General features: G+C 47.4%; 1 protein-coding gene across 4 annotated transcripts in view; it reads right to left on the bottom strand.

The window, feature by feature from the left end:
- Positions 1-17,574: 17,574 nt before the first annotated feature.
- Positions 17,575-27,644, bottom strand: part of LOC135054878 (gastrula zinc finger protein XlCGF57.1-like) — an 84,050-nt gene continuing 73,980 nt past the window's right edge. For all 4 annotated transcript variants that reach the window (XM_063958302.1, XM_063958304.1, XM_063958301.1 and 1 more), the window contains one exon: positions 17,575-19,898. In XM_063958302.1, coding sequence (XP_063814372.1) covers positions 18,424-19,898 — 1,475 coding nt within the window. In that variant the 3' untranslated portion in view covers positions 17,575-18,423. The remainder of the gene's footprint in view (positions 19,899-27,644) is intronic.

Genomic DNA, 27,644 nt, shown 5'->3' with positions numbered 1-27,644 from the left:
GTGACCAGGCCCAATACAGACTGTATGCGTTGTGGACTGATTTTCCTCTCTCCCTGAGTGAGCACAAAACCTAAGTAATCAACATGCTTTTTACACCATTGCATTTTTGTTTTGGACACCTTGTGTCCACATTCACAAAGCCAGTTTAGTAATGAAACACCATCCTCTCGGCAGGCCTCCTCAGTTTGACTACAGAGCAGCAGATCATCTGCATACTGTAGCAGGACTGAACCATGGTGAGGTTGCCAGGGCCCCAATGTGGCCTGGAGACAACAGGTGCGTCAATAATCTGCACCAGGTAAGTTGTTTACCCTCAAAAGAAAAGGCCAAAAAGTAATTGTGTCTGTGAATCTACAGGTATGCTGAAAAAGGCATTCTTCAAATCAATTACAGAGAAGAACGCAGCATCTGCAGGGATTGCAGAAATGAGTGAGTTTACATCTGGAACAATTGGTGCAATTGGGACAATTAACTGATTGATCGCTCTGAGATCCTGTACAAATCTTATACTGCCATCAGCTTTGGCAACAGGGTTCACAGGAGTACAGTATGGTGATACAATATGTCTGAGAATACCCTGTTGTAAGAATTGCTGTATGAGACCTTCTATCTTTTCTGGTGAGAGGGGATACTGCTTTTGATAAACAGGTTGTGAGTCGGGTTTGAGATTGGCCTTATATGGTGTGCATGAGATTAGGCCAGTGTCATATGGACCTTCCGACCAAAGAGCGGGGTTTACTTGAGCTAAGTCAGGCATTGGTGGGTATCCCATTGACTCCCATTGAAGGAGCAGTCTTTTCCAAATCACCATCATATAGGTCAGAACACAAAACACTGGTTGTTGCACCGCTGTCCACAAAAAAGGGAACTTTACTTCCATTTATAATAAGTGGCAGCAGAGGTGAATCTTTCCCTGACTGCGGGGTTGGTTCTGTCTGTCAAAGCGTCTGGAGTTCTGATAGTTATGAGTGAGTGCAGGTTTCTTTACATCAAAACACCCTGCAGCCTCTTTCTCATACAGATGTTTTTTTTTAAAAATCTATCGTACTATCAGAAGTCCAGGAAGAGACGCTTTGCTTAACAGAAACTATGACAGAAGGTAGAAGGTTGTTAATGAAGGTGGAAATGAGTAAGCTTTCTGAGTTAAGCAAAGGTAAGCCAGCGTCATCTGTCCAGCAGTCCTTAAACCTTTTCCAAAACTCAGTAACAGACTCCGAGGGTTTCAGTTTACAAGCTACAGCGACAGGCAAAAAAAACACAGGCAAAGGAGCACGGGTTTTAAAGACTTCCTTCATATGTGTATAGCTGCGTCCTTTGCAAGCTTTGCGCAAATAAGATATACAGCCATCGAGGGTAATAGTGGGCTTGGGACAGTGTTTTACTATTATCTAAACTCTGGGTTACTGGTGCGTTAGGGATAGAGCTAGTGGACGCACCCTCCAGCAGTGGAGTTGGAGGCGATCCCATCTGGTGTGAAAGGGTTACTGCTGCCAAGAGATCTGTGTCCTCAAGCGCAGGATATATTGGAATGTAAGGGGGGAGGCGAGAGGGATTTCAAAGATTTACAGTTTCTCACTTCTTCGCTTCTGTGCTGTTGGGAACTGATATTTTTTAATCCTCCATATAGAAAGGGTAATTACTGCCTTCCCGTAGGAATGGGTCCTGTCCTGCTTTCTCTGTCTACCCTGCTAAATTATCCACCCAGGGATCAATCAAATAATAATCAGAGGTAGAACTACGGGCCACGTATTCTTTACATGTCTCGGAGGGGGGTATACAGTTTTCTTACGCTGACCAGAGCCCATAGTAAAAACACAATTTCCAACAACTTTCTATGCATGCATCAGCTAACAAGTTAATTAGTTATTGACAATATCACAATATCATATGCATAGTACTTTAACAAGCAATCGATAGTAATAATCTGTACGTTTACTCACCACTCGTACAGGGACTTGGAAATGCAGCGTATTGTGATAGGAAGCAAGAAAGTTATAAGGGTATTCAACAGACGTATACTTACCACCCGTCAAGCTGAATACATGAAACTTATACTCTAATATCTGTTATGGCCATAACATAATAGACAATCAAATCGAGGTAAAATCTACGTTATGTATAGACTCCCAGGTCTATTTTAAGTATCCCAGATACTAACGTCTCGTTATGTATAGACTCCCAGGTCTATTTTAAGTATCCCAGATACTAACGTCTTTGGAGAGTTGCGCTTGGACCCCCGGTCCCTTCTCAGACGTATCTTTAAGTCCCAGACATTAAAGATGTTTGGTCACGTGTTCCCAGAACACTGACACGGATTCAGCTTCAGTGTATGACCGCAATCCCGTATGGCAGACAGACAATAAATTCTCTATCTTACCATCCGGGGACGACCAACTGAATCGCGGACGGAGCCCCCACTTGAAAGGATTGCCCCTCTATTCTTTAACCCTCGATGTGATTGTCTCATAGACGTCCGTGAGTGTAAACCTTTATGCTACGAGTAACATGCAAAACACAAGCAGTAAAGATTCACACTGTTTATTGTTCGTTTAACAAAAGTATATAAAAGAAAGGATTTAGGGCGTGTATATCCCAAGTCAATAACTAATTGGACAGAACGCAAAAGGGGCTAACATAACATGATTGGCTAGGAACTGCCGCAGTGGAAGGATATGCATATATGGGCAAGTTGGTACTCAAATAGGAAGGTTATTCACACGGTATAAAAAGATAACAGTAGCAAAAATGAGCTGGAACAAACAGTTCTATAACACAAGCAATTCTATGACATGGAAGCAGAGACGAGCTTTAACCCTTTCACTGCCCGTGGAGTCTCGGCCCTCCAACTGTGCCGAGTTGCTACCTGGTCGGGGAAGAACACCTTTGTGAAGTTTTACAAATTTAATACACTGGCCAAAGAGGATACCCAGTTTGGGCAGGCGGTGCTGCAGATGTCTCCGCACGTTCCCGCACGTTCTGGAAGCTTTGGGACATCCCCATCGTACTAATCTGTCCCCAATATCCCTTATGGATGCTAGAGATAATAGGATTTTAAATACCTGCTGGTAAATCCTTTTTTTGTAGTCCATAAGGGATATTGGGCGGCCACCTCTGTGCGGTGACTTTCTGCAGGTTCTGTTAGGTGTTACCTGTTCAGCTGTTGCTGTTAATGTTGCTGGCGCGGTTATGTTTTGGTGTGCTGGTGTGTAAATCTCATCACTCATTGTTATTCTCCTTCAGGCACTGTTTTACTTATAACTGACCTGTAGGAGGAGGCATAGAGGGGAGGAGCCAGCACACCCAGTTGAAGAAATTTAAAGTGCACTGGCTCCATTGGACCCATTTATACCCCATTGTACTAATCTGTGCCCAATATCCCTTATGGACTACGAGAAAAGGATTTACTGGTAGGTATTTAAAATCCTATTTTACCGATGTTTCAGTGAAACCTGTGTGTTTTCGGTAGAAACAGCCCCGTTTTCGCACAAAAACGAGCTGTTTCCGGGGATTTAGTTTCACCTGCCTGAGGCAAGTGAAACAAAATCCCAGATAAGCAGCATCTCGTGCCGGTTTATCAGGGCTTATTAGATAGCCCCCGGCGGGACAATCAGCCCTGGTAAATTACTGGGGCTAATTGGATATCCCCCTAAGGCAGGCATTCCCAACCACGGTCCTCAAGCCACACCAACAGTGCAGGTTTTAGTGATATCCAGGCTTGAGCACAGGTGCCTTAATTAGTACCTCAGTCATTTTGAGCTAACCATCTGTGCTGCAGCCTGGACATCACAAAAACCTGCACTGTTAGTGTGCCTTGAGGACCATGGTTGGGAATGCCTGCCCTAATGGGTCTATTCATGAAGCAGTGAAAAAGTGTGGAGAAATGAGCCTGTGGAGAAGTTGCCCATGACAACCAATCACCTGCTCCGTACAGTTGTATAGTATGCAAATTCTAAATGTTATTTCAATGCTAATTGGTTGCCATGGACAACTTCTCCACTCTTTTCACTGCTTCACGAATAGAACCCTTAATGCTTGGGCACTGCAGCAGTTACTGTGCAGAGGACAGTGTTGGATTGGCAATTTGTTAGTTGTAAGAGACGAGGAGCCCCTATATCAGTGATGTTGCTGCTGCAGGATAATAAGAATTTACTCACCGGTAATTCTATTTCTCGTAGTCCGTAGTGGATGCTGGGAACTCCGTAAGGACCATGGGGAATAGCGGGCTCCGAAGGAGGCTGGGCACTCTAGAAAGATCTTAGACTACCTGGTGTGCACTGGCTCCTCCCACTATGACCCTCCTCCAAGCCTCAGTTAGGTACTGTGCCCGGACGAGCGTACACAATAAGGAAGGATTTTGAATCCCGGGTAAGACTCATACCAGCCACACCAATCACACCGTACAACACGTGATATGAAACACAGTTAACAGTATGAAACAATAAAGCCTCTCAACAGATGGCTCAACAATAACCCAATTTAGTTAACAATAACTATGTACAAGTATTGCAGATAAACCGCACTTGGGATGGGCGCCCAGCATCCACTACGGACTACGAGAAATAGAATTACCGGTGAGTAAATTCTTATTTTCTCTAACGTCCTAGTGGATGCTGGGAACTCCGTAAGGACCATGGGGATTATACCAAAGCTCCCAAACGGGCGGGAGAGTGCGGATGACTCTGCAGCACCGAATGAGAGAACTCCAGGTCCTCCTCAGCCAGGGTATCAAATTTGTAGAATTTTGCAAACGTGTTTGCCCCTGACCAAGTAGCTGCTCGGCAAAGTTGTAAAGCCGAGACCCCTCGGGCAGCCGCCCAAGATGAGCCCACCTTCCTTGTGGAATGGGCATTGACAGATTTTGGCTGTGGCAGGCCTGCCACAGTATGTGCAAGCTGAATTGTACTACAAATCCAACGAGCAATAGTCTGCTTAGAAGCAGGAGCACCCAGCTTGTTGGGTGCATACAGGATAAACAGCGAGTCAGATTTTCTGACTCCAGCCGTCCTGGAAACATATATTTTCAGGGCCCTGACAACGTCTAGCAACTTGGAGTCCTCCAAATCCTTAGTAGCCGCAGGCACCACAATAGGCTGGTTCAGGTGAAACGCTGACACCACCTTAGGGAGAAACTGGGGACGAGTCCTCAATTCTGCCCTATCCATATGGAAAATCAGATAAGGGCTTTTACATGATAAAGCCGCCAACTCTGACACTCGCCTGGCTGAAGCCAAGGCCAATAACATGACCACTTTCCACGTGAGATATTTCAGATCCACGGTTTTTAGTGGCTCAAACCAATGTGATTTTAAGAAACTCAACATCACGTTGAGATCCCAAGGTGCCACAGGAGGCACAAATGGGGGCTGAATATGCAGCACTTCTTTCACAAATGTCTGAACTTCAGGTACTGAAGCTAGTTCTTGTTGAAAGAAAATCGACAGAGCCGAGATCTGTACCTTAATGAAGCCCAGTTTTAGGCCCATATTCACTCCTGCTTGCAGGAAATGCAGAAATCGACCTAGTTGAAATTCCTCTGTTGGGGCCTTTTTGGCCTCGCACCATGCAACATATTTCCGCCATATGCGGTGATAATGTTTTGCCGTAACATCTTTCCTGGCTTTAATAAGCGTAGGAATGACTTCCTCCGGAATGCCCTTTTCCTTCAGGATCCGGCGTTCAACCGCCATGCCGTCAAACGCAGCCGCGGTAAGTCTTGGAACAGACAGGGGCCCTGCTGCAGCAGGTCCTGTCTGAGCGGCGGAGACCACGGGTCCTCTGAGATCATCTCTTGAAGTTCCGGGTACCACGCTCTTCTCGGCCAATGCGGAACCACGAGAATTGTGTTTACTCCTCGCTTTCTTATTATTCTCAATACCTTTGGTATGAGAGGTAGAGGAGGGAACACATAAACTGACCGGTACACCCACGGTGTCACTAGAGCGTCCACAGCTATCGCCTGAGGGTCTCTTGACCTGGCGCAATACTTCTCTAGTTTTTTGTTTAGGCGGGACGCCATCATGTCCACCTGTGGACGACCCCATTGATTTACAATCATTTGGAAGACTTCTGGATGAAGTCCCCACTCTCCCGGGTGGAGGTCGTGCCTGCTGAGAAAGTCTGCTTCCCAGTTGTCCACTCCCGGGATGAACACTGCTGACAGTGCTAGTACATGATTCTCCGCCCATCGGAGAATTTTTGTGGCTTCTGCCATCGCCGTCCTGCTTCTTGTGCCGCCCTGTCGATTCACATGGGCGACTGCCGTGATGTTGTCTGACTGGATCAGCACCGGCTGGTGTAGGAGCAGGGATTTTGCTTGACTTAGGGCATTGTAAATGGCCCTTAGTTCCAGAATATTTATGTGAAGGGCAGTCTCCTGACTTGACCATAGTCCTTGGAAATTTTTTCCCTTTGTGACTGCCCCCCAGCCTCGTAGGCTGGCATCCGTGGTCACCAGGACCCAGTCCTGTATGCCGAATCTGCGGCCCTCCAGAAGATGAGCACTGTGCAGCCACCACAGAAGAGACACCCTGGTTCGTGGAGACAGGGTTATTAAACGATGCATCTGAAGATGCGATCCGGACCACTTGTCCAACAGGTCCCACTGAAAAATCCTGGCATGGAACCTGCCGAATGGAATTGCTTCGTAAGAAGCTACCATCTTTCCCAGGACCCGCGTGCAGTGATGCACCGATACCTGTTTTGGTTTTAGGAGGTTTCTGACTAGAGAAGACAACTCCCTGGCTTTCTCCTCCGGGAGAAACACTTTTTTCTGGGCCGTGTCCAGAATCATTCCCAGGAACATTAGACGTGTCGTGGGGACCAGCTGTGACTTTGGGATATTTAGAATCCAGCCGTGCTGGCTCAGCACTTCCTGAGATAGTGCTACTCCCACTAACAACTGTTCCTTGGATCGTGCCTTTATTAGGAGATCGTCCAAGTATGGGATAATTAAAACTCCCTTTTTTTGAAGGAGTATCATCATTTCCGCCATAACCTTGGTAAATACTCTCGGTGCCGTGGAGAGTCCAAACGGCAGCGTCTGGAATTGGTAATGGCAGTCCTGTACCACAAATCTGAGGTACTCCTGGTGAGAATTGTAAATGGGGACATGCAGGTAAGCATCCTTGATGTCCAGGGATACCATGTAATCCCCCTCGTCCAGGCTTGCAATAACCACCCTGAGCGATTCCATCTTGAACTTGAATTTTTTTATGTATGTGTTCAAGGATTTCAAATTTAAAATGGGTCTCACCGAACCGTCCGGTTTGGGCACCACAAATAGTGTGGAATAGTAACCCCGGCCTTGTTGAAGTAGGGGTACCTTGATTATCACCTGCTGGGAATACAGCTTGTGAATCGCTGCTAGCACCGCCTCCCTGTCTGAGGGAGCAATCGGCAAGGCGGATTTTAGGAAACGGCGGGGTGGAGTCGCCTCGAATTCCAGCCTGTATCCCTGAGATACTATTTGAAGGATCCAGGGATCCACCTGTGAGCGGGCCCACTGATCGCTGAAATTCCTGAGGCGGGCCCCCACCGTACCTGGCTCCGCCTGTGAAGCCCCACCGTCATGCGGCGGACTTGGAAGAGGAAGCGGGGGAGGACTTTTGTTCCTGGGAACCTGCTGTTTGCTGCAGCCTTTTTCCCCTGCCTCTGCCTCTTGACAGAAAAGACCCTCCTTTTCCCCGCTTGTTTTTCTGGGACCGAAAGGACTGAACCTGATAAAATGGCGCCTGCTTAGGCTGTGAGGGGACATGGGGTAAAAATGCTGACTTCCCAGACGTTGCTGTGGAAACTAGGTCAGAGAGACCATCCCCAAATAATTCCTCCCCCTTATAAGGCAAGACTTCCATGTGCCTTTTGGAATCTGCATCTCCAGTCCACTGGCGAGTCCATAAGCATCTCCTAGCAGAGATAGATAATGCACTTATTTTAGATGCCAGCCGGCAGATTTCCCTCTGTGCATCTCTCATGTATAAGACTGAGTCTTTTATATGGTCAATTGTTAGCAGGATCGTGTCTCTGTCTAACGTGTCAATATTTTCTGACAGTTTATCTGACCACGCAGCGGCAGCACTGCACATCCATGCTGACGCAATAGCTGGTCTGAGTATAATGCCTGAGTGTGTATATACAGACTTCAGGATCGCCTCCTGCTTTCTATCAGCAGGTTCCTTAAGGGCGGCCGTATCCTGGGACGGTAGTGCCACCTTTTTAGACAAACGTGTGAGCGCTTTATCCACCCTCGGGGGTGTTTCCCAACGTAACCTATCCTCTGGCGGGAAAGGGAACGCCATTAGTAGCTTCTTAGGAATTACCAATTTCTTATCAGGGGAAGCCCACGCTTCTTCACACACTTCATTTAATTCATCTGACGGGGAAAAAACTACAGGTAGTTTTTTCTCCCCAAACATAATACCCTTTTTTGTGGTACCTGGATGTAAATCAGAAATATTTAACACCTCTTTCATTGCCTCAATCATGCAGTGAATGGCCTTAACGGGCATTAAATTTGACTCATCGTCGTCGACACTGGTGTCAGTATCCGTGTCGACATCTACTTGTGCCACCTGAGATAACGGGCGTTTCAGAGCCCCTGATGACTTTTGAGACACCTGGACAGGCACGAGCTGAAGACTCGGCTGTCCCACAGTCGGCATGTTGTCAAATTTTTTATGTAAGGAGTCTATACGTGCACTCATTTCCTGCCATAATACCATCCACTCAGGTGTCTGACCCCCAGGGGGTGACATCCCTGCTAAAGGCATCTGCTCCCCCTCCACATCATTATCCTCCTCAAACATGTCGACACAGCCGTACCGACACACTCCACACACACAGGGAATGCTCAAATAGAGGACAGGACCCACAAAAGCCCTTTGGGGGGACAGAGTAAGAGTATGCCAGCACACACCAGAGCGCTATATATATACAGGGACTAACTGAGTTATGTCCCTAATAGCTGCTTTTTATATAATATACTGTATACAGTGCCAATTTTAATGCCCCCCCTCTCTTTTCCCTCTTACTGTACTGTAGAATTGCAGGGAAGAGCCAGGGAGCTTCCTTCCAGCCGAGCTGTGAGGGAAAAATGGCGCCAGTGTGCTGAGGAGATAGGCTCCGCCCCTTTTTCGCGGCCTATTCTCCCGCTTTTTATGGGATTCTGGCAGGGGTATTTACCTCATATATAGCCCCAGGGGCTATATATTGAGGTATTTTAGCCAGCCAAGGTGTTTTTATTGCTGCCTCAGGGCGCCCCCCCCCCCAGCGCCCTGCACCCTCAGTGACCGGAGTGTGAAGTGTGTATGAGGAGCAATGGCGCACAGCTGCAGTGCTGTGCGCTACCTTGGTGAAGACAGGATGTCTTCATGCCGCCGATTTTCCGGACCATCTTCTTGCTTCTGGCTCTGTAAGGGGGACGGCGGCGCGGCTCCGGGACCGAACATCAAGGCTGGTCCTGCGGTCGATCCCTCTGGAGCTAATGGTGTCCAGTAGCCTAAGAAGCCCAATCCGGCTGCAAGCAGGCGAGTTCGCTTCTTCTCCCCTTAGTCCCTCGCTGCAGTGAGCCTGTTGCCAGCAGGTCTCACTGAAAATAACAAATTCTAAGACTATAACTTTCTAAGAGCTCAGGAGAGCCCCTAGTGTGCATCCAACCTCGGCCGGGCACGAAATCTAACTGAGGCTTGGAGGAGGGTCATAGTGGGAGGAGCCAGTGCACACCAGGTAGTCTAAGATCTTTCTAGAGTGCCCAGCCTCCTTCGGAGCCCGCTATTCCCCATGGTCCTTACGGAGTTCCCAGCATCCACTAGGACGTTAGAGAAAAGAGGCTGATATGGGGAGTAAGGATGCTTTGCGTCACTGAGAGACATTGGGGGTGATTCAGCTTTAGCACATCTCCGATCAGCTTCCAGCACAGGGCTAGTCCGCCCCGCATATCAGGCCCAACGCCCTTCCCACACAAGTACAAAAGCATCGCACAGCAGCAATGCTTTTGTACTGTAGGTGTAGCTCCCAGCCAGGCCAATCGGGGTGTATGCGGATGATGCGCCCACAGCACGTGAGCTAAGCACAACCCACCCACACCTAGTTACGGCCCTGTGGAGGGGGATGTTATGGATAGGTGCCATCTATCATTAGCCTACACAAATGTCAGAATTGTGTCTTAACAGCCCCACCCACAAATCGTGGTATTACACAGTGAGGGACGGAGTTTAGAGCAGACAGTGTACGCACGGACCATGCAAGCATAGGCTGGGTACAGTAAGGGAGTGTTCACACAACTATGGATCACGCAGACCACCCCAAAAAGGCAAATGTCGTGCTGGTACTCCATTCCTGGTGAACAATATGCACTTATGACAATGTCCAGCGGACAATTCTGATTATGTGTTAATCAATAGGAGTAATCGAGACGCTGTCAATCTGGCTGCTGCAATATATTCACATTGTTTAATTAACATTTGCATTCATTCCGTGGCAGGAGAGAAAGATTGATTTTTTTGTAAAGAGGTGGATAACTTTTGTACAGAATATATATTTCATTAAGGCACTATAGTATGTAGAAATAGGGTACTGTGGACCTGCTTCAGAGGAAGACCCAGATGCTGTGTGTATATAGGCTACTGCTGCAGGAGGAATCTCGTCTTAATAGACACCTCCTGTCGGCTCCTTTGATCCACTGCTGTATCCGAAGACGCAATATCGAATCGCAATGTGAAAACATAGACCAACTGAGTATTCATCAGGTTGCGCAGGATGGCGGCGTTTTCACTTTGCCGGGGGCCAGGAAATCTGCGTTGGAAGAGTCAACTCTGGTCAAGGTTCGCCTACAAAATGGAGGTGACCCTCCCCCTTTTGTAGAACGGTTCCCGTCACCACTTCACACTGAGCAGCAAGAGAGGACCGAACCTGCGCATGTGCAGTCCACCCGCCATTGTAGTAGTATGCAAACTGGGTTTACAGTATGTACTACTCTGAATCAGGCCCTGTAAAGTTAGCACTGTTATCTTGATACCTCAAGGTTGCTGCTCATTTCTTCTTCCTATCTTTCCAATCTGACTCCACTTCTTTCTTTCCCAAGTCCTTCACTGACTCCCCTTCCCAACAGAATTCAGTTCATGTTCCTCACAATCTGTTTCAGGGTACTCAGTCATTCCTCTCCCTCCTACATATCCAAACTCATCTCAATCCACTCTCTCCGAGTACCACCTTTACTCCAAGCTCCATTCCACTCCCGTATCTAAAACTTTTCCCAAGCTCCTCCCCTCTCCTGCCCTATAAAACACTTTACCAGCCTGCAGAGCTTACACACTAGTTTATCAAAGCTTATCAGCCATTCCCACAATCCTAGCTCATGGTCTGTGCCCTGACTTATCTCTGAACAGTTCACCTGCTACTCCACCACACAAGCATGGCTCTCCACCCTCATGTTCTCACCCCACACTATCCACGTCTCCAGTACAACCCCCTTCCATCATCAGCTCTGATCCTGTCTGGCGCGAGCCACAGACACTTTTTGGCACCATATAAACCAGGCATTCCCAACCACGGTCCTCAAGGCACACTAACAGTGCAGGTTTTAGTGATATCCAGGCTTCAGCACAGGTGACTTAATTAGTTGCTCAGTTATTTTGATTTAACCATCTGTGCTGCAGCCTGGATATCACTAAAACCTGCGCTGTTGGTGTGCCTTGAGGACCGTGGTTGGGAATGCCTGATATAAACATTTTTTTTTCTACAGCCAATGGATGGACACTGGGTATAGACAGGTCCTGGACCAGACACCTAGGAGTTAACAAAGTGCAGTGGGAGAGGCCCCTCCTCCCCTATACCCAGCCTGCCCCAGGCCAGTCAGTTTTGACCTTGGTGCCTCAGGAAAGGGCACATTTCCAGGGAGCAGGATTAACTTCATTTTTTTTCCTCCTAAATGTTATTTACTTCATTATGCGGTAGCAGCTAGCGCTAGTAGCACTGTCGCTTACCGCTACGTTTCCCTGCACTGATGCCGGGTCCCTGACCTTCATGGCCAGCTACCCCAGCACCTCCCAGGCACCGGGAGCAGCCAGCAGAGCAGGTGAGACAGGTAAGCGGCTCCCCGCGGTACTGGCAGCGATCCCACCAGCAGGGGATGGGGAGGGATGGCAGCGCTGGTGGTCCTGAGTCACTGCTAGGCTATCAGGAAAGTTGCTGAACAGGAAGCATTCCCTGGGGGCTCCAGATTGGGGGGGGGAGGCGGCGAGTTTCCCATAGCTCTGCCTCCACCCCTGCAAACTGATTCATATTATTAGGTTTACTGCCTCAGGATCCTCTCTCCTCTCTCATGCCATTTTAGGCTGAGCAAGCAAGCAGAGGGGGAGCTGCCAGCTTAACCTCTGCAGAGGTGGCTTTTATTTATACAGAGAGTAGTCCTTATTGCTTCTGACTCTACTGCAGAGTGCATTTCAGAGAGAGTCTCTCCTGCCTCCTATATCAGCACTGTTCCTAGTGTCAGGCTGTATATTTTGTCCTACCTCACCTCATGGAGTGGTGGCTGGGAACATGGTGCCTACTGTATACTGTTTTACACTTTGGCCTGGGGTATTGTGCATTAGGGTGCTATAGGTAGCCCTTCTTTAGCCTTCTTAAGTACCTCTGTTTATCTGAACAGTAGCTACTTTCTGAGGTGGGCTCAGTGTCTCAGTACCCAACCCACTTATTTTTGTGGTTTCACTGCTAATATTTGTGGTTCACTGGTAGTGTCCTTGCCCTATATACTCACTTTCCTAATTATTAGGTCTGTGTGTGTTTTCTTTTATTTGTTGTTACAGATTGCATCATCTCCAGCCGGGTATCTCCCAAAGACCCCCATTAGGAAAAGGGAACGTTTGAGCTGTATGCTTACACCTGTACAGCCTGCAAGGAAAATTAATCTTGCTTGGCGCAAGACAACACGGGGCTCTGTGAATCATGCTCTTTTGGGGGTCCTCGCGGTGCTGTTGCGGGAAGCTCCACTTCGTCAGAGCAGGACTGGGTGGCCTCACTGTCTCGTCGGCTAAGCGCAGGACCCCAGCTGATGCTGCAATTCCTGGCCTGCTGTTGGAAAGTTCCCAGAGGATTTCTCAGATGAGAATGTGGAATTATAGGGGTTGGAGATTGAAGAAACTGTGGAGCCTTAGGAGAAGCATATGTCACTTACAAAAGTGGAAGCCCATGTGAATGCAGTTAGGGAGATTCTACCGTTTCAAGATTCGGACCTGCAGCCAACTTCTCAAGACTCTAATTTCCAACGAAAAAAGAAGGCTCCTTCTACATTTCCACCTTCAGCACAGCTGGAGGACCTCTTTAAGGAGGACTAGTCTCATCCAAACAAGAAATTTCTTCTTACCAAGAAATATTCTGCTTCCCTGAGGTTACATCACTTAAGGAACCAACAGATAGAAAGTTGGAGCAATTGCTAAAATCAATATACTCAAACTCAGGAGCTACGCTCCGGCACATCCTGGCCTTTGCTTGGGTATCTCTAGCAATAGGCAGTTAGTTAGATTACTTAATGGAGATGCGGTTTTAGACAATGGTACCCCTGCTTCAAAAGGTCTCGGCCTCCTCTGTTGCGGCTATGTTCTTGACGCGCAGACAGCAAATTGAAGAAGGCCTTGAAGGCTCTTCTCTTCTCAGGGGAAATTCTCTTTGGTCCAGAACTGGACAAGATCGTGGCTACAGTTGCAGCTTCTAAAACAGCTTTCCTGCCCTCAGCGGCACCTAAGCCTCGATCAATAACTTTTCACTACTTTCGTCCTCAAGGGAAAGCAAAAAGACAATCCTCTCACTACCCAGTTCCTTCATTTAAGCCAACAAAGGACAAAGGCCGCCAGTCGCGGTCTGGACGTCATCAGGCACCTAATCAGCCAGAAAAGCCTGCATCCTGACGGTGTGGGCACCCACCAGGAGTCGTCCATTATTGATGGTTATCTTCTTCGCTTCGCCGATGTCTGGGAACAGACCAGGTCAGATGCCTGTATCAAGGGCATCGTGTCCACGGGTTACTCTCCAACCTTCAGAGGTTACACCCAAGGAAATATTTTTCTACGAGTCTACCTATTGACTTTAGCAAAGCCACTACTCACATGAATGCAGCTCGTTCTTTGCTTTCAGCTGGGGTAATAAGCCTGGTTCCTTGTCTTCAGCAGAGAACAGGTTTTAATTAAAACCTTTATCTGGTCCCCAAACTGGACAGGACCTTCCGTCCTCTACCAAACCTCCAGACCCTAAACAGTTTTCTCCAGGATCAGATGGGAATCGTTGCGGTCTATCCTTCAATCCCTTGAGTAGGGCGATTACATGGCCTCCTTGGGATGTTCAAGACGCTTACTTGCACATCCCCATTAGGGAGGACCATCAAAGGTTTCTCAGTTTTGCCAGCCAAAAGGAACATTACCAAGTCAGAGCACTTCCCTTCGGCCGCTCAACGGAAGGCAGTGTTGACGAAACACCTACGATCTCAGGGAGTTCACATCCTTCCATAACTAGACAACCTTCTTATGACAAAAACTCAGGCCATTCTTTAGGAGCACATACACCTGACTCCATAAATGATACAGACACACGGATGGTTGATCAATTGGCTTAAGTCCATACTGACTCCATCTCAGTGTATGGTCCATATCGGAGCCCTTTTGGATACAGGGACACAAGTCTATCTTCCTGAGGACAAGTGGAAATCCCTACAAACATTGATTTGGAAGTTCCTATCCTATCGGAAGGTTTCCATCCATTTGTGCATGCATCCTTTTGGGGAAGATGGTTTCCTGCTTTGAGATAGTGGGGTACGTGCACTTTCACTCCAGACCACTTCAAATGGAGCTTCTCCTATCCTGGAATCGCTCCTCTCCCCCTCAAGTCTCAGTTGATTGTCCTCTCAAGAGAAACTCGTCTTTCGCTGTTGTGGTGGCTTCAGACATCACATCTGGTTATGGGTCATTTTTTTTCTGATTCTGGACTAGGTTATTCTCACGACAGATGCCAGCCTAAGAGGATGAGGAGCAGTCATGGATTCATGGATATGACTCCTTTCAGGGTTGCTGGAGCACTCAGGAAGCACAACTTTCAGTAAATATGCTGGAATTGAGAGCGATTTACAGAGCACACTGCCAGGCAAGTTCCTTACTGCATCACCGGCCGGTGAAAGTCCAGTCTGACAATGCCACTAAGGTCGCATACATCATCAAGGCAGGACTCGCCGTCAAGCAGCCATGAAGGAGGTGCCTCACATTCTTCAGTGGGCAAAAAAAGGTTCCTACCAGCTTGGTCTGCGATCTACATTCTAGGTCTCCAAAATTGAGAGGCCGATTTCCTCAGCAGACAGGACGTTTATTCAGGCAAGTGGTCTCTTCACTCCGAAGTCTTTCAGCAACTGGTGTGTCACTGGGGTCAGCCTCAGACAGACCTGTTTGCCTCACACCACAATCACAAGCTTCCGCTCTACGGAGCTTGTACCTGGGACCGTTCAAGATAGACGGTCTGACCGGCCCCTGGAACTTCCACATCGTTTATCTGTTTCCTCCAGTTGCATTTCTACAGAGGGTCTCTCGCAAGCTGGAAGAGGTGACTGCGATTCTCAATGCTCCCAACTGGCCAAGGCGGCCTTGGTACGCCGATCTACTCCGTTGGTCCATTGCTCCTCCTTGGCGACTTCCTCTGCGCCCAGATCCTGTATCTTAGGGGCTATGCCTCCACCCAGACCTTCCTTGTCTAGCTTTGACAGGTTGGTTATTGAAAGGTCGGTCCTTAAGGCCAGGGGCTTCTCTGACCAAGTCATCGGTACAACGATCTCAGCAAGGAAACCTTATACGCTCAGAATTTATCATCGTGTGTGGCACACTTATTTTCTGTGGTGTTCAGAACGTTGTTTTCAGCCACGACTATACCGCTTATTTAGACTGTTGGCCTTTCTTCCATCGGGGGTTGGATTCTGGCCTCCACCTGACTCTTTCAGTGTTGTTCCAACGCCGTCTTGCTCGGTCTTCGGCTGTTCAGACCTTTCTACAAGGAGTCCTCCATATTCAACCTCCTTTTGTTCCCCCGGTTCATCCTTGGGATCAGGCCTAAACACTCCGGGCACTTCAAAAGGCCCCGTTTGAACCCTTGGATGAGGTCGATTTTCGCTGGCCAAGTTGGAATTCAATTTTTTTTTGTAGGCAATTGCCTCAGCTCGCCAGGTTTCCGACTTGGAAGCCATGTCTCACATACATCCTTTTATGGTTTTTCACCTGGATCGGGCAGTGCTTCGCACCCGCCTGAACTATCTTCCAAAGGTTGTCTCCAATTTTCATATACATCAGGAGATTGTTGTGCCAGCGTTTACCTCTACAGACTGAGGATGGTAGCAATATGGCCACTCTAGATGTGGTTCGAGCTTTACACATCTATGTGAGATGCACAAAGGGCCTAATTCAGAGCTGATCGCAGCAGCAAATTTGTTAGCAGTTGGGCAAAACCATGTGCACTGCAGGGGAAGGGGACAGATATAACATGTGCAGAGAGAGTTAGATTTGGGTGTGGTGTGTTCAAACTGAAATCTAAATTGCAGTGTAAGAATAAAGCAGCCAGTATTACCCTGCACAGAAACAAAATAACCCACCCAAATCTAACTCTCTCTGCACATGTTCTATCTGCCCCCCCAGCAGTTCACATGGTTTTGCCCAACTACTAACAAATTTGCTGCTGCGATCAACTCTGAATTACCCCCAAAGCCATTTTGCAAGACAGCTTCTTTGTTCATCCTTTATTATGAACACAAAAGAGGCTGCCCAGCCTCTAAAAAGACTATTACACGTTGGATACGTGTGGTGATTGAGCAGACGTATACCTCATCTGGGAGGTGATTCCTACATCAGTCAAGGCACTTTCCACTTGGTCCATTGGCACTTCTTGGGCGGTGCAGCTTTGCTGAGCAGCTACATGGTCCTCTGCCACTACATTCATCAAATTCTACAGATTTGACACCTTCGCCTCAGCAGACTCTGTTTTCGGGCGTTGGGTCTTTGGTGCAGCTCTGGAGCATTCCCACCCGTAAGGGGACTGCTTTGGGACGTCCCATGGTCCCAGTGTCAATCCATTGGCTGAAGGAAAAAAGGGGATTTTTGTCTTACCTGTAAAAATCCTTTTTTCTGAAGCGATGGCTGACACTGTGCCCACCCTTCCGCTCCTCTCTGCGGACAAATTGGCGTCTTGGTATGTGTGCCTACTCAGACATTATAGGGGTTGGGGGGGGTTCGGTTTGGTTTCCCCTTTCCTGTTCCTTAGCTTGTCGAGTGAGAACTGTCTAGCCTGTGGCAAGTTGGGTATAAGGGAGGAGGGGCCCCTCCCTCTGCACATAAAGTTAACGCCTTAGTGCCTGGTCCAGAACCTGTCTATACCCACGGTCCCAGTATCAACCATGGCTTCAGAAAAAAGGATTTTACAGGTAGAGACAAAAAGTCCCCTTTTGATATATCTATGGACTACATCTTATTATCCCATTTCATTACTTTGGATCGATAGGAATAGTTACATGGATTAATTCTATCGATAAAGATGGTTTAAAAAGAAAGCTAACACATCTTCCTAGGAATTTTTATTTCTTAAAAAATAGGCATGGCCGATTTTACAGCTACTAGTAATAAAGGCAATGAATGGAAGAAGCATTGAGCATATTATATAACAAGTAAATATATGAAATACAGATGCATTATTTTAATTTAGCATATAAAATGATTGTTGGTTAAACGCTTTTGAAACATGCACATTACTTTTTATAAGTGCCCTCTAATGCAGCGGTTCTCAGACTACTTATTCCCCAGGCGTCTCACTATTATTTGAAGAACCCGATCTCACCTTTATAAAACAGAATTGCATGACTGAGATGTGTACATATACACATTACAGCCTATGGTAACTGGTATACACACTGATCCGGATTCCACTTACCAGTTCATTATACACCACCCATACAATTAAAAGACGACATGGGCTCTAAATAAACACGCAACACATGTCTATGTATCTAGATAGATATCTATATATCCAACTACTTGTATATGAAGAACCTCTGATATTAACAGGTTGCTGCTGTATACTCTTTTAAAAGACAACAATGCATTGCTGTACTTTGCACTAGCGCCGCCTGCTCACAGGTAGGTGATGCCGCAACAGGCGGCCAACTGCGGCGTATATCATATGTATGGATTTCTTCTCAGTTCCATGTGAATCTCTGTGGTCTCCTTTCCTCAGTTCAGCTCCCCCCAATTCCCTGCATCTTCAAACCTTCTTATGCCAAATCTATTCTGGCAAACAACCCAGAAAGCTCACAGTTCATAAAGCACAGACCTAAAGTAAATATCCAATTTTTTTCAACAAGCATTTCGGCTGTCGGCAAATCTGTATTCATCTACTGTACACAACAGTACATAGTTATTTTTCCTCATGAAGTTTCTTATGTACAATCAGGACAGAGTTACTGACAAATCCCTTCCCGCACTCTGAGCATATAAATGGTTTCTCTCCTGTGTGAGTTCGCTGGTGGATAATGAGCTTTGAGTTACTGGTGAAGCCTTTGCCGCACTCAGAACATATGAACATCTTCTCTCCGGTGTGAATTCTCTGATGAGTAACGAGACTCCCCTTAGTTGTGAAGCTTTTCTCACATTCTGAACAGGCATAAGGCTTCTCCCCCGTGTGATTTTTCTGATGCACGACCAGTTGGGAGTTTTGGGTGAATCGCTTCCCACAATCAGGACACGCAAAAGGCTTTTCTCCGGTGTGAATTCGCCGATGAGCTACTAGATCAGAACCTTGGGCAAAGCCTTTCCCACAATCGGCACAGACGAAGAGCTTTTCCCCGGTGTGAATTCTCTGATGTGTGACGAGGCTTCCTTTTTTGGCAAAGCATTTTCCACACTCATTACAAACAAACGGTTTCTCGCCAGTGTGACTCCTGTAGTGTATTATGAGAAGGGCATTACAGATGAACCTTTTCCCACAATCAGGACACGCGTGTGGTTTCTCACCTCTGTGGTTTTTCTGATGCTTGCCCAGATGTGAATTACTTGTGAACCGTTTCCCACACTCTTTGCATTCAAATGGTTTTTCCCCCGAGTGAATCCGCATGTGTTCTTGGAGAATGGCATTACGGGCAAAAGCCTTTCCACAGTCCGGACATACAAATGGTTTCTCTCCTGTGTGAATTCTCTGATGTATAACAAGCAACCCATTGCTAATGAACCGTTTCCCACAATCTAAACATACATGAGGTTTCTCCCCTCTGTGATATTTTATATGTTTAACAAGCTGAGAATTTGATGTAAAGCGCTTTCCGCATTCTGAACAGGGATAAGGTTTCTCTCCTGTGTGAATTCGCTTGTGTTCTACAAGAATGGTATTACGGGTGAAACCTTTTCCGCATACATTACACACGTAAGGCTTTTCCCCTGTGTGAAGTCTCTCGTGTCTAATTCGTTGCCCATTGCTGATAAACCTTTGCCCGCAAGCAGAGCAAGCGTATGGTTTTTCTCCTGTGTGAAGCCTCATATGCTCTACAAGAATTGTATTACGGGTAAAGCCTTTCCCACATTCAGAGCAGAGAAAAGGCTTCTCTCCCGTGTGAATCTTCTGGTGCGACGTAAGCTGCGGTTTGGTGGGAAAACTGTCTCCACACTCGCTGCAAATAAAGTTTTCAGTTTCAGCGCTGACTGTCCCAGATGCAGTGCTCTCAGGGTTTTGGAGGAAACTTGAATGTACTAATCCATTAGTTGATGCCTCAGAACTTGGAAGTGTGTTTGGGACATCTGGGTATTTTCCAGGGAAATAGTGTGCATCAGCACCCTTCATTTCACACTTTGGAGATTGAACATGATACATCCCTGCAGTGTTCCCACTGTAACCAGCAGCTGAAAGCAAAAATAAACACAATTACAACCAAGACATTCGAATTGCATATTTCCACTTAGAACTCCTTTATAAAAAAAATACACAAGAATAAGCCAATTTTTTGTGAAAATGGGCAAAATGAGAAAAGTGGATTTTTGTACTCACCAAAATCAAATCCCTTCCCTGTAATCCCTCAGTGGGACACTGCAGCAATGACTAGTGTGTATATGAGAGGATTTATAAGAGTTAGAGGGGGTGGAGCTTAACAATTAACCTTTCAGTGCCTTTACTCCTGTACTAGCCCTCAACCCACACGTCATTGCTGCAGTGTCCCCCAGATTGGATGCAAGAGGAATCTCAATTTAATTACCTACCAGCAAATCCTTTTCTCGTAGTCCATAAGGGATATTGGGGAGACTTAGGGGTATATGCAATTGCGGTCGAATTCCCGAAATTGTCGAAAAACTGGACTTTTTCGCAAAAAAAAACGGACTTTCAAAATTCGACTTTTTGAAATTCGACATTTGTCAAATTCGACATTTCTGCAATGGTACAAATGCAGCAATTCGCCAAAAGTATATTCAATTGAAGTTTGGAAATTCGACAACAGTGCTTTTAGACAGTAAATTCGTCATTTTCAATCCGCCACACTTTGGTGGGGGAATCTAATAAAAAAAAATTTAAAACATGTTTTTTTTGGTGTTTTCTTTATTGGTAATAGCATAATAGCATATCTATTTATATTAGAAGGGATTAGGTACTTGGTTTGTCTATTTGGAGGCACAAGTATTATTTATATATTTAAAAATTTTTTTTTTTTAAATGGAATGGTAAAATCCCGAAAAAAATGGCGTGGAGTCCCACCTCCAAAGCATAACCAGCCCCGGGCTCTTCGAGCCGGTCCTGGTTCTAAAAATCCGGGGGGAAAAATGTCATGGGATCCCCCGTATTTTTAAAACCAGCACCGGGCTCTGCGCCGGTGCTGGTGCAAAAAATACGGGGGACAAAAAGAGTAGGCTCCACTAGCTGGACAGATAATGCCACAGCCGGGGGTCACTTTTATACAGCGCCCTGCGACCGTGGCATTAAAATATCCAACTAGTCACCCCTGACCGGGGTACCCTGGGGGAGTGGGGACCCCTTCAATCAAGGGGTTCCCCCCCCCCAGCCACCCAAGGGCCAGGGGTGAAGCCCGAGGCTGTCCCCCCCATCCAAGGGCTACCGATGGGGGGCTGATAGCCTTTGGAAAAATGAAAGAATATTGTTTTTTCCAGTAGTACTACAAGTCCCAGCAAGCCTCCCCCGCAAGCTAGTACTTGGAGAACCACAAGTACCAGCATGTGGGAGAAAAACGGGCCCGCTGGTACCTGTAGTTCTACTGGGGAAAAAATACCCAAATAAAAACAGGACACGCACACCTTGAAAGTACAACTTTATTTCACACCTGCCGACACACACATACTTACCTATGTTGACACGACGTTCAGTCCACTTGTCCAAGTAGAATCCGGGGTACCTGTGAATAAAATTATACTCACCTGATCCAGTGTCCAGGTTATAATCCACGTATTTGGCAAAACAACAAAACGGCAACCCGGACCAAACGGACTGAAAGGGGTCCCATGTTTACACATGGGACCCCTTTCCACGAATGCAGAGACCCCCCCCCCGTGACTGCTGTCACAGAAATGTCTCTTCAGCCAACCAGCGAGCGCAACGTCCTGGCACTCTGCTGATTAGCTGTATGCGCGTCTGCTGTCAGACAGCGCATCGCAAAGCCTCTCCATTATATTCAATGGTGGGAACTTTGTGTCAGCGGTGAGGTCACCCGCGGTCAACCCCACCGCTACCCGCAAAGTTCCCACCATTGAAACTAATGGAGGGAGCTGTCCGATGCGCTGTCTGACAGCAGACGCGCATACAGCCAATCAGCAGAGTGTCACGAAGTAGCGCTTCCTGATTGGCTGAAGGGACCTTCTGTGACAGCAGTCACGTGGGGTCCCGGCATTCGTGGAAAGGGGTCCCATGTGTAAACATGGGACCCCTTTCAATCCGTTTGGTCCGGGTGTTCGTTTTCTTTTTTTGCCAAGTACATGGATTATAACCTGGACACTGGATTGAGGTGAGTATAAATTTTTTTCACAGGTACCCCAGATTCTTTAGTGACAAGGGGGGCGTGGCAGTCGGCGGGTCAACATAGGTAAGTATGTATGCGTCGGCATGTATGAAATAAAGTTTTACTTTCACGGTGTGTGTCCCCTGTTTTTATTTGGGTATTTTTTTTCCAGTAGAACTACAGGTACCAGCGGGACCGTTTTTCTCCCGCATGCTGGTACTTGTTGTTCTCCAAGTACCAGCTTGCGGGGGAGGCTTGCTGGGACTTGTAGTACTACTGGAAAAAACAATATTCTTTCATTTTTCCAAAGGCTATCAGCCCCCCATCCGCAGCCCATGGATGGGGGGGGGGGGGCAGCCTCGGGCTTCACCCCTGGCCCTTGGGTGGCTGGGAGGGGGACCCCTTGATTGAAGGGGTCCCCACTCCCCCAGGGTACCCCGGCCAGGGGTGACTAGTTGGATATTTTAATGCAACGGCCGCAGGGCGCTGTATAAAAGTGACCCCCAGCTGTGGCATTATCTGTCCAGCTAGTGGAGCCCGATGCTGGTGTAAAAAATACGGGGGACCCCTACTCTTTTTGTCCCCCGTATTTTTTGCACCAGGCGCAGAGCCCGGTGCTGGTTTTAAAAATACGGGGGATCCCATGACATTGTTTCCCCCGGATTTTTAGAACCAGGACCGGCTCGAAGAGCCCGAGGCTGGTTATGCTTTGGAGGGGGGACCCCACGCCATTTTTTTTCGTGTTTTTCCCCGTTTTTTCCTGTTTTTTAAAAATCAGAACAAAATCCGTCAAATCGGCCGTTTTTCGTCAGCGGGACGGTCTAATACGTTTTTTATTGAATATGGTCAATTTCGGCACCCACTTGCCGAAATTAGACGGTCGAATTGTGTCGAATTAAAAAACGGCCGAAAAATTGCCGCTAATTGCATATCAGGATTTTGGTACTTACCGATAAATCCCTTTCTCCGATTCCACAGGGGCCACTGGAGCGTAGTTACAATGGGGAAATAGTAGGCAGTAATTGGGAGCTGGCACTTTAAAATTCTCACACTGTGGCTAGCTCCTCCCCTACTATCTCCCCTCCAAGCCAGTCTACGTAAAACTGTGCCCGAGGAGAGCTGTAATATACAAACCGTAAGGTAGAGGAGGTTAATGACGCCCTGTAACCCAGGATAACACAAACCCAACCTGGAACAGAACCTAACAAACAACCGGCTAGCCCGAACTCAACAAGCAGTCATATGGTGATCTGCAAACAACAAGGAGGAACAGCGCTGGGCGGGCGTCCAGTGGCCCCTGTGGAATCGGAGAAAGGGATTTATCGGTAAGTACCAAAATCCTGATTTCTCCTTCATCCACTAGGGGCCACTGGAGCGTAGTTACAATGGGGACGTCCCAGAGCTCCCAAAACGGGTGGGAGAGCGCTGAGAGTCCTGTAAAACCGCTCGGCCAAAGTGAGATGCAGAGGCCGCAAAAGTGTCAAACTTGTAGAATTTGACAAAACGAATGTCGGTCTGACCAAGTAGCCGCGCGACAAAGTATTCGTGGAGACCCCACGGGCAGCTGCCCACGAAGGTCCCACCACGCACGTAAAGTGCGCTGAAATGGAAAACGGAGGCTCCCGAGCAACCGCCAAGAAGACTGTATCCAACAGCCCAGCATATGCTGGGACCCTGGCTATTTAGTACGGGAGCATCGTACAGAATAAAGAAGAAAAAACCCTTCGTCGAATAGCCTAAGACCTCTGTAGAGAAAGTCAGCGAGCCCTGACAACAGTCAAAGAGGACTGAAAAACACTAGTGTCAGATTTATATGAAAAACGGACATGCCCTTTGGGAGAAACGACCGCTGAGGCCGAAGCTCAGCCGGGGGAGTTGCTAATAGAGTACTCCCTGAAAGAGAGCCCGAACTTACGGGCACCAGGCTAATTTCTTTTGGAAGAAAACCGAAAAAGGCAGGGACCGAAAATTCAGGTCAATGTGGTTTGAAGCGCAGCGGAGCAAAACCTCCCAGAGAAACCAAAGATTACGGTTGAATGGTAACTGAAAGAAGGGGAAAACCCCCTTTTATCCTTATTATGTCCCATACAGCTTTCCAAAAGTGGCAAAAGCGAGAAGAGGTAACAGACTTCTGAAATCGGGGCCTAGTAGGCCTAACCGAACAAGGGAACTCCTCCCTTCTGAGGGCTCGTGAACAGTCACACGGTTAAATGAAACCAGTGTAAGATTGAACAAAGAAAAGGACCCTGTTGAAGTAGACAGTCCAGTCGAGGTAGGAGCCAAGGCTCCTCTACCGACAACAGTTGTAGCCGTATCTTCAAGTCATGGGTAGCCCAACCAGAGCCACCGAGAGGACTAGCACGCATATTCTCCTCCTGTGTTACCGAAAGTGAGGTAGAAATAGAAAAGGAGGCAGGATAGAATAACCAGAAACTCCCAGGAGCCCTGAGGGCATCCTCGGCTACTGCCACCAGAGCTCACGTCGGTGAGTAGTAAAGGGTTAAAGAGTCAGTCATAACGCCCTGAGGTCGATTCGAAATCTCCGCCCACAGCAGACCAGCTGACAAAACTCCGGAGAATGTTCCCTCACCCAGGAGTCTGACCTGGTGGCCTGATCTGGAAAGAAGATTGTTGTCCCCCGCTCAGAGGGGAATGTAGGCGACCACTCATTGCGTCGCAGCTTGACTGAAGAAATAGAGTACCTGGTACCGAGGAAGGAAAAATCCTCCGACGGACCCTGTTGAGAAAACGTTTATGAGGAGCATAAATCGGATCTTCAGAAGCCACGTAATGTACAGAGTGGGATAGTAGCAGTAGATTGTCCCATTAGGGAACCAACGTCAACCCCTTGAAAAAGAGTTATTCTGTGATCTTCCTGAACCCTGTGGGAGCGGAAGAGAGACCGAAAGAAAAGGACTTACAGTGAAAATGAGAATCCTGTAATGCGACTGAGTAAAGCCCGATGAGGAAACCCAACGGAAATCAGTAAACAGGCATCCCTGAAGACAAGGGACACGTAAAACTCCCTTTCTTGTTCAACTAGCAATCACAGACTGAAAGGATTCTAAGGCCAGAATAGGCCTGGCCGAGCCAACTGGCTTCGGAACGTGAAAAGAAAACAAAGGCCTGAGAACTGTCCCGATTCAAATGATATGTAAAAAAAAACAGGGATCAACACCCTTTGCGGTTAGAAGCATATGGAGCGCCGCCTGCATTATGACTCTCTTGTCATCGTAAATCGGTCGACCCCTGCCGAGGGACTCCCGAGACGGTTGTACTCCCAAATCTAGTCTGTAACCGCCCAAGCCTTCTTCCACCGACCTGCGCCTACCCTGGGACCCTCCAGGTGGTAGGAAAGTCTGACCTTTAGTGTGTGTATAGGATGATGTAAAATCAGACTGGACCGAGGATGCTGAACCTCTGCTTCAGCTTTTTTTTTTTTTTTTTTTTTTCTTCTGAGATCCCCTGGCGACAGAGATATCGCCTGTGTGGAATCTGAAGCTTGAAAGGGCACGGTAAAAATCTAAAGGAAAGACCGGTAAAGGTCTGTCTTGGAGCTGGGGCAGAAGTAGGAGAAAGCAAAGTGGACTTACCTCCAATGGTTCAAGAAATCCTGCAGAAAGTTCCTTCCCCTGAACCATCTGCCCCGTAGGATTTCATGTTCACCTGTCACTGTCGCAGCCCCAGAGGTCGTCGGGTTAAGACAGCCCAAAGCGAAAATGCAGGTTCCGAGACTGCAGACCTCCAAAGAACATAAAGCAGAATCGTGATTCTGACCCGTACCAAAGTATCAATTGATCCGGATGCGAAACATCCTGTAACCTAGAGGACAATTGTTCCACAACCTACCTGCTCCGGACAAGGTAGAACCCTGCTGCCGTATATGTCTTCGATGGATCCCTGAGCAAGGTTGCCTCAGGAAAACGGCAGCTTGTTGGACCGGCGATACATCGAGGGGTATACCCTGGAGAGGTTCTGATACCCTTTCCTGCCGTCTGCGGGGAAAGGATAGGAAAACAAACATTGTTTGATACCTGAAATTGTGTATTCGGGTGTCTGCCGGCTGTCTACCGGAGCCTGCCCAGCTCATCCGAAACTGGACCAGTCGCTGTCATTTCGTCATCGGCGTCGAACCCTGATGGACTTGACGTGTCCGCCTCCTTTACCTGCAGTCTCAGACGAACTGCTGTATAATGCACCTGGATATTCTGAGACACAGGTTCAGACTCCACAGAAAACAGACATCATCAGTATTGTAACATGGAAGGTTAGCAAGGTTCCTTTAGAAACCTGGAGAGGTGAAATGACGTACAAGGTCTCTGGTTACCAGTGACATAACCTGTATAATCTGAGCTGTTCAAACAGGAGTGTCCTGCAGGTGCGTGGAGGGCTCTGCAGATGGCTCCACCGCATACTTCACACCTAAGAGGGAATTCTTTGACTATCCCAGGTGAGACAAACGAAAGGAGAAAAGGTGGGTTAAATAAACACAGCCCTATGTAAGGTCTGCACTATAATGTGTAGTGACCGACACGATTCAAATAAACTTTCTGGAGCAGTGGAGACCTGAACCAGTAACGCTGCGCTGTGGGACAGGAGTCTTAGCCCTAGGCTATAGGAGCTCTCCTTAAAGTTTTGTTTGGATTCAAACCCCTGTTCAGATACCCGCTACTAGCGTACTGAGCAACAGCGCTATTTGTCTGATGCCTTACACACATTCCCCAATTACAAATAGCATTAGTAACTAGTGACACCAAGGAATAATAAAGGGAAGGCAACACCCCGCCCTGTATGTAGTGTACCGCTAATTAAGGTGCACCCGATGTTTCTCGGAGGTTCCGCTGGCTTTTCAAAATGGTGACCAGCCTGTGAGAAAAGATGGGTGAAAATGTTATGTGGCAAGGTGGGGTATTCTGTTTCTAGAAAACATTGCGGAAGTGTTTGTTTTATCCCCTATATATGGTATTGTATGGATATATCTATATACATACCCACACACTTAATATATATATATATATATATATATATATATATATATATATATACAAACATATCTATATATATCTATATACACACACCACAGTGAACCCATGCACCTAATAGGGCAGATAAATACTGTGCACCTAATAGGGTAGATAATTACTGTGCACCTAATAGGGTAGATAAATACTGTGTATTTGTAGGGTAAAGAAATACTGCACAGTAGATTTTTAATTATCAATGAGCTGAGTCCCAGCTCCTGTAATAGAGCAGATTCCCTGATCTAAATGTCTGAAATGGGGCAGAGGACTCCCCTGCAGGAGGAATGTAGCCAAAGCAAGATGTAACAATATTTCTGCAGCACACTGCACAGAAAAGCTACAAACTCCAGAGACAGGTGTGTTGCCTAGAGACCATGAGAGCTGGGAGCCTCCACCGGGGGGAATAAGCTTCACCCCCCTTCCCCCCTCATACCTTATACATGTAAAGAATCCTCCCTGCACAGCCAGGAGAGGAAAGGAGCTTTCAGTGGCCCGGGGAGCGGGGGACTGTGGAGCGGCGTCTCGTCATGCTGCAGCTGCTGGGGAGCGGAGAAAGCCCGCCGTACAGAGCGGGAGTTAGCTCCGCCCCCTCCGCTTCGGCGCCAAATTCAAATCCGCTGTATAGTAAG

Source organism: Pseudophryne corroboree, chromosome 3, assembly GCF_028390025.1.
Source record: "Pseudophryne corroboree isolate aPseCor3 chromosome 3, aPseCor3.hap2, whole genome shotgun sequence".
Lineage (NCBI taxonomy): Eukaryota > Metazoa > Chordata > Amphibia > Anura > Myobatrachidae > Pseudophryne > Pseudophryne corroboree.
The sequence above is the reverse complement of the archived record's forward strand: the minus strand, read 5'-3'. Positions and strand labels throughout refer to the sequence as shown.